The 16635-nt window shown below is 36.9% G+C and overlaps 1 protein-coding gene across 1 annotated transcript; it reads right to left on the bottom strand.

Annotated features, from left to right (window-relative positions):
• Positions 1-1695: 1695 nt before the first annotated feature.
• LOC146747855 (uncharacterized) lies at positions 1696-13786 on the bottom strand. Its single transcript, XM_085497481.1, has 6 exons — positions 6724-13786; positions 6303-6446; positions 6067-6189; positions 4766-4867; positions 4261-4542; positions 1696-4170 (listed from the first exon to the last, which is right to left on the bottom strand). Exons 1-6 carry the CDS (start codon positions 13784-13786, stop codon positions 3866-3868), a joined length of 8019 nt encoding a protein of 2672 aa, XP_085353607.1. The 3' UTR covers positions 1696-3865.
• Between the last annotated feature and the right edge of the window lie 2849 nt (positions 13787-16635).

Genomic DNA, 16635 nt, shown 5'->3' on the forward strand with positions numbered 1-16635 from the left:
TCCAATCATCCTCCACACACACACTCCTGGCATTCTCAACTCTCAAATGTTCTGGTTTGTATTATGCAAAGCTTTTGAGCGTATTGACTCTCCGTGCGTTTTTTGTTGTCCTCCATACAACACTTAGCTACTGCTTCCAAAGCTACCCGAATCCCTGGCGCACAGTATTAACCTCATTACATTTTGTACTGTACATAACAGCAACGTAGTAGCATCCACCTTTGGACAGAGCCTAACCGCAAAGCTGGCAGCAATGACGCAAATCATCACACGCATTTAAAATAGCACAAAAGGCGTAATGAACATTACTGTACTAATTCAACTACTCCTGCTAGTAAGGCAATTGGTGTTCTGAAATATAAACTGACTGTTGTCTCCAGGATCACCATGGCGCATATTTCGGGGTAGTTGCCCATGTACTTAATATTATTAATAATCAAACATGGCTGTTCTGTTATTTGGATTTCGGCATTCCCATAATGACTATGTATCCTTGGAATGAAAAGATGTATAATAAAAAACTCAGATAGTACGGCGGAAGTATCGACCGACGCGCATGTCTTCGTACATAATTTGAGGTATCCTCATTTGCTTTTACCAATTACATAAAACACCCTAAAATGTATATTCATTTGTTTGGCTAAGCGGCGACAGATTTTCTATATTTGTCTTCATACATGTACATGTACAAAATGTATTACGTGTTTGTTAAAGCGGTAGAGTCGTTACCTGTTCACGTGCGGGAATTGAGTCTCAAGCGGCGATAACAACATACTCTAAAAACGCAAAGGCTCATGGGTAGACGCTTGTTTGTAAACAATGACATGATTTGACCATTTAAGGCATGCGCAGGTGAGGACTCCCCCGCTTTAATCATTTTGGAACACTCTCCTCTTCTAATTCGAGGGACATTGAGGATGAATATCATTTTCTTCTGTGCTGTGCTAGTTAGGCCAGACTTTTTTTATTCCTTGTTTTGCGAGTTTTTATAAGGCAATTTTTTTGAGGAGGGCGGAAAAAATAAAATTAATTCTTTTTTTCCATTAGATTTGTGTGATTCTCAAAGAATTGTAAGTGAGATCATTGATCGGAGAGAAAAAATGAAATAAAATTTTATTCCATGTATAACCTTGTTTCTCATCTGCGTGAGACTTCGGTACTTTGATCATGATACTTCCACGAAAATCCAACTTGGATTTGTTATGCGGCGGGCGGTAAAAAATAACGCTGAAATAAAATTTTATTTTTATTTCATTTTCGGCTCCTGCTCATTCGAGGGGTTCGCGAAACAAGGGATAATAAAAGTCTGGTCTTATAACGTAAAAAAATACTTTATTTTTTCATAGCGCTAGGCAACACAACAGCGCCCCCTCAGTTGTAACTTTTTCGTTTTATTTATTGATTTAAAGTATATAAAACGGGAGGGTCGTCACCTGCGCACGCGCGGGAATTGAGTTCCAAGCGACGATAACAACACACGCTAAAAACGCAAAGGCTACATGGATTAGTGTAATGTACTTGGTTTTATCTAAATGATCTGGCGCATAATGGCCGACTTTTTTTAACAATACTATGATTGAGCTAAATGCAGACTATATTCACTTGCACAATATAGCCAGTTTATGCCACATTTGTTCCCCTTGTGTTATCTCGCCACATTGACCCCCTGTAAATTAGTTCTAACTGTAGCACTCGTTCTGTTGTTAATGCTGTAATTGAAATATTTTAATTGAAAACAACAATTAATTTGTTAAGTCACTAGTGTTAAATATAACAATGTACGTGCCAATAACTAGTATACCTTTCACTATACCTTAAAAACAATGAGGACAACTTTGACAATATTCGAAAATCTAATTAATTGTCTTCGAAATTGGATTGTAACAAAACAGAAACATTAGGCTATGATTTCCATACATACATATGACATAGTGAAACACTGGATTGAACTATATGTACATGCAATTGAAAATGTCATCAAACAAACGAGCCAAAACATTATTTCTATGTTATGATAATCATACCCTAATTCTTTTCACAAATATGCAAAACTATTTAAACATACTCAGAAATACCTAGTTATTCAAACATCGTCCCCTGAATGCTGAATTGTGACATCTAAAACATCTTCATATTCGTCTGTGTAATAACGAGTATACTAGAGATAATAGTATGATGTAAAAATCAAAACTCAAATAATATGCATGCGTAAAAGTATTTTATTTCCCATAACCCATTGATTTCAAATTCAACTAGTACACTAGAGAAAATGAAATCCAATGTATAAGTACATTTCAAATTTAACAACTGCATACTATTTACTACACAAATAACGACTGTACATTGGTTGCAATCACAGTCAAACAAAATGAAATTGTATGTATTATAAATACTTTAAATGTAAATGTTCAATACACAAAGCTTCTCAGTTAAATGTCTAAGGTAGAAGCCTAGTCTTAATTTTTGACAAAATTGGTCATAAATCGCATGACAATGTTCATTAGTTTATTATGTACAATCATGAAGCTAACGTCCCATGGTATAATGAAATAGCATTATTTTGTGTGTTACAGTTATGCTTTTTGAGAAACGTGTCCCAATATTTCTTAAAAATTGCTATTTTAGAACAATTCCATAGAACATAATGTTAAAGAAAAAATGCATTTTTTGACACTTTTTAAAACCCAGATTTTTTTTAATAATTCAGAACAACAAATGGTACTCCATCTTTAACATTATATGATTTTTTCAGCCGATGTCACCAGGCTAGATTTTGAGATATTGCATAATATCTCTGCCATAGGAACCCGTGGTAAAAGTGTTATAATAGTGTCAAAATGGCGACTTTCCACTAAAATACAACCATTTCTCGAAAAAAAGGCCGATGACCCCCAACTTTTTTAGGTCAATATCTTTATATTGCCTTGGAGTACAATTTATTGCAAAATTAATAAATTCTGTTTCTTTTTAATTTATGAGTAGGCTTCTACCTTAAGTGAAAAAGTACCATAAGTTTGTTTCCAAGGTGTTATACATGTGATGTTTTACCAGTAGAATATCAATTTTCACTCATTTCCGGTTCCTATACTACTATTAGTTGACGATTCAAGAATGGCATCTCAGTAAAATACAATCACAAATGCTAGCAATCCATCAATCTTTCATAAACGTATTCCAGTTACCTGCCTCCAGATTCGTACGAGTGTATATTTGATATTACAAATAATTGACACAAATAGAATTGGAAGTGATACATTCGTATGTTACATGCTTCTTCAGAACCTATACGAGCTGTATGTGTTTACATGCTGTTGACAATTCCGTTACCAACACAATGTCAAAGAACATATCTAAATATTGTCTTATTAGTTATAAGTCCCACTAATGTATGTAACTCCGAATAATATACAAAACACCTTCACATGACGAAATGATATTAGCGCAGATTCATGTAAATAAATGACTAGGCTTGGCTGCGAAGTCGGTAGAGCATAGCGAATATTTAAATATTATTTTTTAATAAATACATGACCAAAGATCTAAACAATATCGAAGATGATGTCCATAGTGAGGTGCTTTATTTGTTTCCAAACAATAAATATAATAAGTAGAATATAAGTTGCAAGGATTAGTTTATATACTGCGCCATTATGAGCACATTATACTAATATACTAATATACATATGTATGAAACAGGATGAAAAACCCGAATTATTTACAAACAATATGTATAACACAGCTTGTAAATTTCCCGAAAAAATACCATGATGAAATAATAAAGTAAATCGCATGCTGATTATTATAATTAACAATAGCTGAACGTGTTTGTATATGGGATATCATATTTATCTTGGGACAACTGATCCTAAGAATACTCGAAACACAGGACACGAATTTCATAATTGTAGCATATAGATGGCATCTGATCTGAATGATAACATCTTAAGCCTTCATCAACATCACAGGAAACCTGCTGACCACTTGAATCATGTGGAGGACCTGTCACATGTTCGTATGGAGATTTTACACGACACTCTATGTCAACTGGTGATTCACAGAAATCATATAAATCGTGCAAGTCACTATATAGCTCAAATTCTCCTTCAGCTAAAGGATCGACCGTCTCGTGCGGATCATCATCCATCCAACCAGTCCAAGTTGGGATACAAGCTGTAACAAAGTAGTTGAATGCAATAAATGACTTGCAACTACTAAATACATTGAAAAAAAACAGTTTTGCAAGAAATTGTTCTTACTTACATGTGTTAGTAGGAGTCCCACATGAACGGCACTGACATTCCGCAATATATTTATATTCATACACATCTTCTCTGCCGTCTTCACATAATAATGAAACTGTTTTTGTTTGAATTTCTATTGGTTGACAACAGTCCCAGGTATTTAGCATTTCATTGGTTTTGTGGGAATACCTTGACACGGATATACATTCGCCGTGGCACTCATTGTGTTTAATAGGATGTACTGACATACATCCATCAATCTCGATCGTCTGTGGTTCCTGCTCTTTCGGAACACATTTCTCTAATAATAAAATAATGATAATTATTTCGGGAGTTATATTTTCTGTCATAATTTCTGTCATACTGATTGTGAATCAAAACATTTTTATGAAAAATAAATATGACTCATGAAACACTAACATGCCACATGCCCATTTGAGGTGTATTCTAATATATTCTCCCAATTACAGCATGATTTATACCAGGATACACAGGGGCCATGATAAGCAATGTTATGAACTTACGTCTACATCTGTATAAGGGACAACACACACCCACATCAACGAATTCAAGCACTTCATTTTGTGCATCACAATCTGGTAATGGGTCGCATTCTGATGGGCAAGCTGAAAGAATAAAAAAGCATATATATATATATATATATATATATATATATATATATATATATATATATATATAGTCTAGATGTGGGAGTCGATTATTCCAAAACAAAAGTGCTCAATACAAAGTATATGTAGAGTGGATAAATGCGGTAATAGAGGAATTAATACACAACTACATGAATATTGAAACTCGACAGCACTGTTTCGTAAGGTACAAGTACCTCACTCATCGGGAGCTTTATGTTTAATTCACTGCACCAACGAGCATACATATACTTCGCAAATTAACATATTAATTAAAAATAAAAAAACATACAGGTTTAAGTGTTACATAATAAGGCTTTTGATCTGTGTCGGCATGATGATACAAGTTCATTTCTTTTGTTCAGTGTGGAGTGGTGAGGTCTAAAAATTATTATAAATTTTTCCTTCAAACATAGAATGCATCGTTTGCTGGAGCTACTGTACGGGCTACCACGAGCAAGAATTTTTCATGTTATTCTGTGCTCAATATTTTTTCTTTGAGTGACCAAACATGTTTACTTAGTTCTGTCGCATTTCTAGAGGCCTGATTACGAAATGAAGCAGTGTGGTTTCTGTACCTTGTTTTGAATTCATTTCCAGTGAGACCGACGTACGTTTCGCTAGTTTGTTTGTCTAAGCGCGTAACTTCCGCTTGATATATCACGCCGGACTGCAAACACTTCCCGTCCAGTGGACATGCCGTTTTTTCTGATAATTGCATAGTTTGTTGACTTTCGTTTTATCAGTTGTGGTGCTCTTATCAGTCGCGAGTTGCCGTTTGTTTTTACTGTTGATGGTATCTTTTATATTGTTCATACAGCTATAACTGACTTTGATGGTATTTCGGTTGAATATTTTCCTGAGATTATTGCCAGTCGGGAAACACTTATCAATTAAATCCAGGAATCGCTTGCCGATACTGTTACGGACGTTGCAGCTATATGGTGGGTTGTACCAAAGACATTACTGCGTGGCCGTTTTTTTTTTACCCTTCTCCCGGGGGGTCTCAAACTTTAATTGGTGGTTGTAGCCGCTTTCACGTAGAGCTCTTTGGTAGGGTGGCGCCGCCGTATATATATATATACATGTATTTTTTGTACAGTATAGTATACTGCCCATATTGAATTCTTCTGTACGACTTTGTGACATATATATTTATTGTTCTCCGGAATACTTACAACATGTATAAATTGTTCGTGAACAACATCCACTGTCATCAGTATGTGAGTGAAGTTCAAGCCCAGGAGCACAAGTTGGTGGTGGTAAATCTTCTGGACACCCCATCTCAGCGATGCAACATGCTAGGCAATGACATAGTTTACATTAATATTATTTTAATATAATCATATTTGTATGGAGGTTACGTGATACGTTTAATTGATCCTTTAAACAATTAAATAAAATCATTACTTACGACAACAATTTCCATTTTTATCATAAGTGCCATGTGGGCAGTAACACCCAGGTTGTATACTTCCATCACAGTTATTGTTGCACGTGTTATTACACGTGTTTCCACATTCCATGTATTCCAAACCATAGGGACATTCAACAGCAGCTGAAAGGTATAGTTATTGAATATTACACACTCCCAGATGGCGTATGAAATGTTACTATTAATTATTAATGTGTAACTATAGAGCTTAATACAAATGTACATATATAAATACTTAATGATTTGTCAATAGCTTGTAACAAAATTGTGGACAGGAGATATCTAATCAAACATGCTCACATGTATTATGTCTTATATATTTGTGTAATATCATACAATATTCTAAAAGAAAAATGTTATGTTTGTTGAAATAGTGATCTTCACAATAATCAAAACTTACGACATGCTTGGTTTCTCCAATGCATACAGTCAGATTTACATTGCTTAGCAAAGTCTTCTAGAAATGCACAGTACTTATGTCTACAGAGGTTGAAACAAGAATTGTAATATTCTAATCGTTTGGTATTATTTTCGCACTCAACAAATACATCAGACAGAAAGTACTGGCACAGTTCATCACTAACTGGAATACACTGGGTTGAGCCTTCCATAGAAGTAGTTGTTTGTGTTGTACGGGTAACAGTTGATTGCCCTCCACTGCCATTTCCTTCAGTGGATTTTTCAGTGGCTGGTGTAGTTATTGTTCCAGCTGTAGTTGGTTGTTTTGAATAAAGAACAGTTGATTGTTCTTCACTGCCGCTTCCTTCAGTGGTTCCTTCAGGAGTTAGTGTAGTTGTTGGATTTGTAGTTAATGTAGTTGCTGGCTTAGTAGTTAATGTTTCAGCTGTAGTTGACTGTTCTTCACTTTCTTCAGTGGGTCCTTCAGTTGTTAGTGTAGTTGTTGGTGTACTGGTTATTATTTCAGCTGTAGTTTGTTGTTTTGTATAAGGAACAGTTGATTGTTCTTCACTGCCACTTCCTTCAGTGGTCCATTCAGTAGTTAGTGTAGTTGTTGGCTTTGTAGTTAGTGTAGTTGTTGGCTTAGTAGTTACTGTTTCAGCTGTAGTTGATTGTTCTTCACTTCCTTCAGTAGTTCCTTCAGTAGTTAGTGTAGTTGTTGGTGTAGTGGTTATTATTTCAGTTGTAGTTTGTTGTTTTGTATAAGGAATAGTTGATTGTTTTTCACTGCCACTTCCTTCAACGGTTCCTTTAGTAGTTAGTGTAGTTGTTGGCTCTGCAGTTAGTGTAGTTGTTGGCTTAGTAGTTATTGTTTTAGCTGTAGTTGATTGTTCTTCACTTCCTTCAGTAGTTCCTTCAGTAATTAGTGTAGTTGTTGGTGCAGTGGTTATTATTTCAGTTGTAGTTTGTTGTTTTGTATAAGGAATAGTTGATTGTTCTTCACTGCCACTTCCTTCAGTGGTTCCTTCAGTAGTTAGTGTAGTTGTTGGCTCTGCAGTTAGTGTAGTTGTTGGCTTAGTGGTTATTATTTCAGCTGTCGTTTGTTGTTTTGTATAAGGAACAGTTGATTGTTCTTCACTGCCACTTCCTTCAGTGGTTCCTTCAGTAGTTAGTGTAGTTGTTGGCTCTGCAGTTAGCGTAGTTGTTGGCTTAGTAGTTACTGTTTCAGCTGTAGTTGATTGTTCTTCACTTCCTTCAGTAGTTCCTTCAGTAGTTAGTGTAGTTGTTGGTGTAGTGGTTATTATTTCAGCTGTAGTTTGTTGTTTTGTATAAGGAACAGTTGATTGTTCTTCACTGCCGCTTCCTTCAGTGGTTCCTTCAGTAGTTAGTGTAGTTGTTGGCTCTGCAGTTAGTGTTGTTGTTGGCCTTGTAGTTACTGTTTTAGCTGTAGTTGATTGTTCTTCACTTCCTTCAGTGGTTCCTTCAGTAGTTAGTGTAGTTGTTGGTGTATTGGTTATTATTTCAGCTGTAGTTTGTTGTTTTGTATAAGGAATAGTTGAATGTTCTTCACTGCCACTTCCTTCAGTAGTTAGTGTAGTTGTTGGCTCTGCAGTTAGTGTTGTTGTTGGCTTAGTGATTATTATTTCAGCTGTAGTTTGTTGTTTTGTATAAGGAACAGTTGATTGTTCTTCACTGCCACTTCCTTCAGTGGTTCCTTCAGTAGTTAGTGTAGTTGTTGTCTCTGCAGTTTTTGACTTAGTAGTTACTGTTTCAGCTTTAGTTGATTGTTCTTCACGTCCTTCAGTGGTTCCTTCAGTAGATAGTGTAGTTGTTGGTGTACTGGTTATTATTTCAGCTGTAGTTTGTTGTTTTGTATAAGGAACAGTTGATTGTTCTTCACTGCCACTTTCTTCAGTGGTTCCTTCAGTAGTTAGTGTAGTTGTTGGCTCTGCAGTTAGTGTAGTTGTTGGCTTAGTAGTTAGTGTAGATGTTGGCTTAGTAGTTACTGTTTCAGCTGTAGTTGATTGTTCTTCACTTCCTTCAGTAGTTCCTTCAGTGGTTAGTGTAGTTGTTGGTGTAGTGGTTATTATTTCAGCTGTAGTTTGTTGTTTTGTATAAGGAATAGTTGATTGCTTTTCACTGCCACTTCCTTCATGGGTTCCTTCAGTAGTTAGTGTACTTATTGGCTTTGCAGTTAGTGTAGTTGTTGACTTAGTGGTTATTATTTCAGCTGTAGTTTGTTGTTTTGTATAAGGAACAGTTGATTGTTCTTCACTGCCGCTTCCTTCAGTGGTTCCTTCAGTAGTTAGTGTAGTTGTTGTCTCTGCAGTTTTTGACTTAGTAGTTACTGTTTCAGCTTTAGTTGATTGTTCTTCACGTCCTTCAGTGGTTCCTTCAGTAGATAGTGTAGTTGTTGGTGTACTGGTTATTATTTCAGCTGTAGTTTGTTGTTTTGTATAAGGAACAGTTGATTGTTCTTCACTGCCACTTTCTTCAGTGGTTCCTTCAGTAGTTAGTGTAGTTGTTGGCTCTGCAGTTAGTGTAGTTGTTGGCTTAGTAGTTAGTGTAGATGTTGGCTTAGTAGTTACTGTTTCAGCTGTAGTTGATTGTTCTTCACTTCCTTCAGTAGTTCCTTCAGTGGTTAGTGTAGTTGTTGGTGTAGTGGTTATTATTTCAGCTGTAGTTTGTTGTTTTGTATAAGGAATAGTTGATTGCTTTTCACTGCCACTTCCTTCATGGGTTCCTTCAGTAGTTAGTGTACTTATTGGCTTTGCAGTTAGTGTAGTTGTTGACTTAGTGGTTATTATTTCAGCTGTAGTTTGTTGTTTTGTATAAGGAACAGTTGATTGTTCTTCACTGCCGCTTCCTTCAGTGGTTCCTTCAGTAGTTAGTGTAGTTGTTGGCTTTGTAGTTAGCGTAGTTGTTGGCTTAGTAGTTACTGTTTTAGCTGTAGTTGATTGTTCTTCACTTTCTTCAGTAGTTCCTTCAGTAGTTAGTGTAGTTGTTGGTGTAGTGGTTATTATTTCAGCTGTAGTTTGTTGTTTTGTATAAGGAACAGTTGATTGTTCTTCACTGCCGCTTCCTTCAGTGGTTCCTTCAATAGTTAGTGTAGTTGTTGGCTCTGCAGTTAGTGTTGTTGTTGGCCTTGTAGTTACTGTTTTAGCTGTAGTTGATTGTTCTTCACTTCCTTCAGTGGTTCCTTCAGTAGTTTGTGTAGTTGTTGGTGTATTGGTTATTATTTCAGCTGTAGTTTGTTGTTTTGTATAAGGAATAGTTGAATGTTCTTCACTGCCACTTCCTTCAGTAGTTAGTGTAGTTGTTGGCTCTGCAGTTAGTGTTGTTGTTGGCTTAGTGATTATTATTTCAGCTGTAGTTTGTTGTTTTGTATAAGGAACAGTTGATTGTTCTTCACTGCCACTTCCTTCAGTGGTTCCTTCAGTAGTTAGTGTAGTTGTTGTCTCTGCAGTTTTTGGCTTAGTAGTTACTGTTTCAGCTTTAGTTGATTGTTCTTCACGTCCTTCAGTGGTTCCTTCAGTAGATAGTGTAGTTGTTGGTGTAGTGGTTATTATTCCAGCTGTTGTTTGTTGTTTTGTATAAGGAACAGTTGATTGTTCTTCACTGCCACTTTCTTCAGTGGTTCCTTCAGTAGTTAGTGTAGTTGTTGGCTCTGCAGTTAGTGTAGTTGTTGGCTTAGTGGTTAGTGTAGATGTTGGCTTAGTAGTTACTGTTTCAGCTGTAGTTGATTGTTCTTCACTTCCTTCAGTAGTTCCTTCAGTGGTTAGTGTAGTTGTTGGTGTAGTGGTTATTATTTCAGCTGTAGTTTGTTGTTTTGTATAAGGAATAGTTGATTGCTTTTCACTGCCACTTCCTTCATGGGTTCCTTCAGTAGTTAGTGTACTTATTGGCTTTGCAGTTAGTGTAGTTGTTGACTTAGTGGTTATTATTTCAGCTGTAGTTTGTTGTTTTGTATAAGGAACAGTTGATTGTTCTTCACTGCCGCTTCCTTCAGTGGTTCCTTCAGTAGTTAGTGTAGTTGTTGGCTTAGTAGTTACTGTTTTAGCTGTAGTTGATTGTTCTTCACTTTCTTCAGTAGTTCCTTCAGTAGTTAGTGTAGTTGTTGGTGTAGTGGTTATTATTTCAGCTGTAGTTTGTTGTTTTGTATAAGGAACAGTTGATTGTTCTTCACTGCCACTTCCTTCAGTGGTTACTTCAGTAGTTAGTGTAGTTGTTGGCTCTGCAGTTAGTGTAGTTGTTGGCTTAGTAGTTACTGTTTCAGTTGTAGTTGATTGTTCTTCACTTCCTTCAGTAGTTCCTTCAGTAGTTAGTGTAGTTGTTGGTGTAGTGGTTATTATTTCAGCTGTAGTTTGTTGTTTTGTATAAGGAATAGTTGATTGCTTTTCACTGTCACTTCCTTCATGGGTTCCGTCAGTAGTTAGTGTACTTATTGGCTTTGCAGTTAGTGTAGTTGTTGACTTAGTGGTTATTATTTCAGCTGTAGTTTGTTGTTTTGTATAAGGAACAGTTGATTGTTCTTCACTGCCACTTCCTTCAGTGGTTACTTCAGTAGTTAGTGTAGTTGTTGGCTCTGCAGTTAGTGTAGTTGTTGGCTTAGTAGTTACTGTTTCAGCTGTAGTTGATTGTTCTTCACTTCCTTCAGTAGTTCCTTCAGTAGTTAGTGTAGTTGTTGGTGTAGTGGTTATTATTCCAGCTGTAGTTTGTTGTTTTGTATAAGGAATAGTTGATTGCTTTTCACTGCCACTTCCTTCATGGGTTCCTTCAGTAGTTAGTGTACTTATTGGCTTTGCAGTTAGTGTAGTTGTTGACTTAGTGGTTATTATTTCAGCTGTAGTTTGTTGTTTTGTATAAGGAACAGTTGATTGTTCTTCACTGCCACTTCCTTCAGTGGTTACTTCAGTAGTTAGTGTAGTTGTTGGCTCTGCAGTTAGTGTAGTTGTTGGCTTAGTAGTTACTGTTTCAGCTGTAGTTGATTGTTCTTCACTTCCTTCAGTGGTTCCTTCAGTGGTTAGTGTAGTTGTTGGTGTAGTGGTTATTATTTCAGCTGTAGTTTGTTGTTTTGTATAAGGAATAGTTGAATGTTCTTCACTGCCACTTCCTTCTGTAGTTAGTGTAGTTATTGGCCCTGAAGTTAGTTTAGTTGTAGGCTTAGTGGTTATTATTGCACCTGTAGTTTGTTGTTTTGTATAAGGAACAGTTGATGGTTCTTCACTACCACTTCCTTCAGTGGTCCCTTCAGTAGTAAGTGTAGTTGTTGACTCTGCAGTTAGTGTAGTTGTTGGCTTAGTAGTTACTGTTTCAGCTTTAGTTGATTGTTCTTCACTTCCTTCAGTGGTTCCTTCAGTAGATAGTGTAGTTGTTGGCTTAGTGGTTATTATTTTAGCTGTAGTTTGTTGTTTTGTATAAGGAACAGTTGATTGTTCTTCGCTGCCGCTTCCTTCAGTGGTTCCTTCAGTAGTTAGTGTAGTTATTGGCTTTGTAGTTAGTGTAGTTGTTGGCTTAGTAGCTTTAGTTGTAGTTGATTGTTCTTCACTTCCTTCAGTGGTTCCTTCAGTGGTTAGTGTAGTTGTTGGTGTAGTGGTTATTATTTCAGCTGTAGTTTGTTGTTTTGTATAAGGAATAGTTGAATGTTCTTCACTGCCACTTCTTTCAGTAGTTAGTGTAGTTATTGGCTCTGCAGTTAGTTTAGTTGTAGGCTTAGTGGTTATTATTGCACCTGTAGTTTGTTGTTTTGTATAAGGAACAGTTGATGGTTCTTCACTACCACTTCCTTCAGTGGTTCCTTCAGTAGTAAGTGTAGTTGTTGACTCTGCAGTTAGTGTAGTTGTTGGCTTAGTAGTTACTGTTTCAGCTTTAGTTGATTGTTCTTCACTTCCTTCAGTGGTTCCTTCAGTAGATAGTGTAGTTGTTGGCTTAGTGGTTATTATTTCAGCTGTAGTTTGTTGTTTTGTATAAGGAATAGTTGATTGTTCTTCACTGCCACTTCCTTCAGTGGTTCCTTCAGTAGTTAGTGTAGTTGTTGGCTTTACAGTTAGTGTAGTTGTTGGCATAATAGTTACTGTTTCAGCTGTAGTTGATTGTTCTTCACTTCCTTCAGTGGTTCCTTCAGTAGTTAGTGTAGTTGTTGGCTTAGTGGTTAATATTTCAGCTGTCGTTTGTTGTTTTGTATATGGAACAGTTGATTGTTCTTCACTGCCACTTCCTTCAGTGGTTCTTTCAGTAGTTAGTGTAGTTGTTGGCTTTGTAGTTAGTGTAGTTGTTGGCTTAGTGGTTATTATTTCAGCTGTCGTTTGTTGTTTTGTATATGGAACAGTTGATTGTTCTTCACTGCCACTTCCTTCAGTGGTTCTTTCAGTAGTTAGTGTAGTTGATGGCTTAGTAATTACTGTTTCAGCTGTAGTTGATTGTTCTCCACTTACTTCAGTGGTTCCTTCAGTAGTTATTGTAGTTGTTGGTTCTGCAGTCAGTGTAGTTGTTGGCTTAGTAGTTACTGTTTCAGCTGTAGTTTGTTGTTTTGTATAAGGAACAGTTGATTGTTCTTCATTGCCACTTCCTTCAGTGGTTCCTTCAGTAGTCATAGTTGTTGTTGGCTTAGTAGTTATTATTTCTGTTGTAGTTTGTTGTTTTGTATAAGGAACAGTTGATTGTTCTTCATTGCCACTTCCTTCAGTGGTTCCTTCAGTAGTCATAGTTGTTGTTGGCTTAGTAGTTATTATTTCTGCTGTAGTTTGTTGTTTTGTAGAAGGAACAGTTGATTGTTCTCCACTGCCACTTCTCTCAGTTGTAGTAAATATAGTTTTTGGCATAGTAGTTTCAGTTGGTAGTGATTTTGTGGAGCTTGCAGTTGTTATTGTTTGTGGGTATGGGGTGGTAGATGATGGGCATTCTGTAACACACTCGTTCCCATCCCAATACTGATCTGCAGGACAATTACAACCTTCAACACAGCTGTCATCACAGTGACCATAGAGGTGTGTGTAGAGTAATCCAGCACATGTATCGTTACATGGCGATATGCACGAGTCGTACTGCAAGCACTCATCACACATTATTGCTACAAGAAAACAAATTTTAGAAGTTAAACTTTAGAGAGTTTTCAGCATGTCCTAGGTTATGTAATGTATGACGTTTTGCTGATTTAGTTGCATAAAGGTTGGAGTTTGCAGAGGAGTGTATATGTGTACACACTGATTTGTAAATATTGGTTTGTAAGCAAGCCATTCACACATTACCCAGGCTTACAATCAAACCACTGATTTGTAAATACTGGTTTGTAAGCAAGCCATTCAAACATTAACCTGGCTTACAAACAAACTACTGATTTGTAAATACTGGTTTGTAAGCAAGCCATTCAAACATTAACCAGGCTTACAATCAAACCACTGATTTGTAAATACTGGTTTGTAAACATGCAATCCAAACATTACTCAGGCTTACAAACAAACCACTGATTTATAAATACTAGTTTGTAAACAAGCAATTCAAACATTACCCAGGTCTACAAACAAACCACTGATTTGTAAATACTAATTTGTAAGCAAGCCATTCAAACATTACACAGGCTTACAAACAAACCACTGATTTGTAATTACTGGTTTGTAAACAAGCAATTCAAACATTACTCAGGCTTACAAACAGACCACTGATTTATAAATACTAGTTTTTTTGTAAACAAGCAATTCAAACATTACTAAGGCTTACAAACAAACCACTGATTTATAAATACTAGTTTGTAAGCAAGCCATTCAAACATTACCCAGGACTACAAACAAACCACTGATTTGTAAATACTGGTTTGTAAACAAGCAATTCAAACATTGCACAGGCTTACAAACAAACCACTGATTTGTAAATACTGGTTTGTAAACAAGCAATTCAAACATTACTCAGGCTTACAAACTAACCACTGTTTTATAAATACTAGTTTGTAAGCAAGCCATTCAAACATTACCCAGGTTTACAAACAAACCATTGATATGTAAATACTAATTTGTAAGCAAGCCATTCCAACACTATCCAGGCATACAAACACACGACTGATTTGTAAATACTGGTTTGTAAGCAAACCATTCAAACATTACCCAGGCTTACAAACAAACCACTGATTTGTTAATACTTGTTGAGAATCAACAACTTGCATGTTTAGGGCAGGCACTATAAATATATATTACAGGAATTTTATAAATAGATTGTTTTAATTGTATTTACTAGTGACGACTTTGCAAGGCTTCAATCTTGAGGCACATCCCTAGTAATCACGTGATTATGCTAAAGACTGCAGTGATTGGCTAATCGCATGTTTACTCTGCCACGCCTTAGAGATTTGTGATAGTGTTTGTAATAGAAGGAGAGAAGTGGGCAGCAAAGCGTTACCTCAGCTGACCGTTTAAATGAAGAAAGCTGGACTATCTGTATGAACTAATGTGTATTAGTCCAGTCATTCTAGCAAAAAAAGGGGGGGCAACCCGTCACAAATTGCAACAGAAATAAATTGTTGACAGTACTAAAGGTATCTAGATAGACATACTAAAGTCTAGAAAAATCTAGGCATTCGAAATATACCTAATTTGCATATATTCAAAACGGCCGTTTTGCACATTTTTACAACATGGAAATATAACTATTTGAACATATCTTTAATTCTAGATGCGATATTTTAAAGCTTCATTATGGTATGGTACTGTTTTGAGTCGGAGAAGGTATGAGAGTGCCAAATGTGATGATTGGGTAAATGAAAATTAGCGTAAATCCAATATAGCCCCGATAATATAATTATTTAATGTAACTTCTCTTCTGGCTTCTCTTCTATGTGGCATATGTAATAAGTTTAAGATCCTAGAATACAATTTTAAACAGAATCATACAGTACAGAAAAGATGTAAATAAATGGTTTCCTGGGTGGACGGATGCTTCATCTGCATAAATCCAACATGGCCATCACATCTAAAAGAACAACTAGAGGAATAGAACACCTTGGTTGGATCTACAAATCGCTATACTATATACATAATAGACCATTTAAACGTAAATTTTCAACTCTATAAACTATATTTTTGATTTAAAAAACTGTATTGAATAGTTATAATTTTGTCCAAAAGTTTATTGTTTGATTAATGTAATTGCTAATCATCATCGCTATCTTCATCATATATCTGAACTACATTTGTGCATCCAGATCCTCGAAATTGACCACAAACTGCAGAACATTCAAAGTTGTGCTTTCTGCAGGTACATCTGAGACTGGAGCGGTTGCATCTCACTATCCTCAATAGAAATTCAGGTGCTGCCTCCTTGTCAGCCATTACAGGAATGATGATCGTTTGTGGAACGGGTCCTTGGATTTGCTTCCTGGCGAGAAACCAGATTCGTGTCTTTGCGAGGCCTGTAGAAGTCGACAGGTTCCGACTCTGCCTCCCATCAAACATATGCCCATCCCCCTTGTCGCTAGCGAAAGCATCAAATCTGCTTCCCCTGCGAGCTGGGTAGGCGCCCCTGAGGAAAAGGGGGCTCGCTTCTTCCTGGGGGCACGTCACCACTCTTCTCTCCCCCGAAAGAGCTGGGATGCTTGCCTCCTGGCTACTTCTGGCCATTGGTTGCCCACTTTGGTCATTATGTTTTCTCAGCTTGGGGTCCATACTGCTTGCCCTTTGCAGAAGCCAAACTGGCTTGCGGGTCTCACCTGTACCAACCGGTCAGTGGGGTCCCGAAGCACCGAGACTGCTCCTTCCATCCTCAAAATAGAAGAAGGTGGGGGAGGTCCAGTCTGCGTAACTGAGGTGGTGGTGCACCCAGTGAAAACAGCCAAAACCACATTCCGCTGTACATAGGCAGCCCCTGCCACAAGAGCCAGATGACACTGCAGGCTATCCCGCTTAGCCGTGTGGTGTCCCACCAGTGG

Source organism: Saccoglossus kowalevskii, chromosome 3 (assembly GCF_978046115.1).
Source record: "Saccoglossus kowalevskii chromosome 3, keSacKowa6.1, whole genome shotgun sequence".
Taxonomy (NCBI): domain Eukaryota; kingdom Metazoa; phylum Hemichordata; class Enteropneusta; family Harrimaniidae; genus Saccoglossus; species Saccoglossus kowalevskii.

Coding starts and splice junctions, on each gene's coding strand:
- LOC146747855 (XM_085497481.1), bottom strand. CDS start 13,786: ATGTGTGATGAGTGCTTGCAGTACGACTCGTGCATATCGCCATGTAAC. Junction 6,190..6,302: donor TAAAAATGGAAATTGTTGTC/GTAAGTAATGAT, acceptor GTCATTGCCTAG/CATGTTGCATCGCTGAGATG. Junction 4,171..4,260: donor TGGGACTCCTACTAACACAT/GTAAGTAAGAAC, acceptor ACTTTGTTACAG/CTTGTATCCCAACTTGGACT.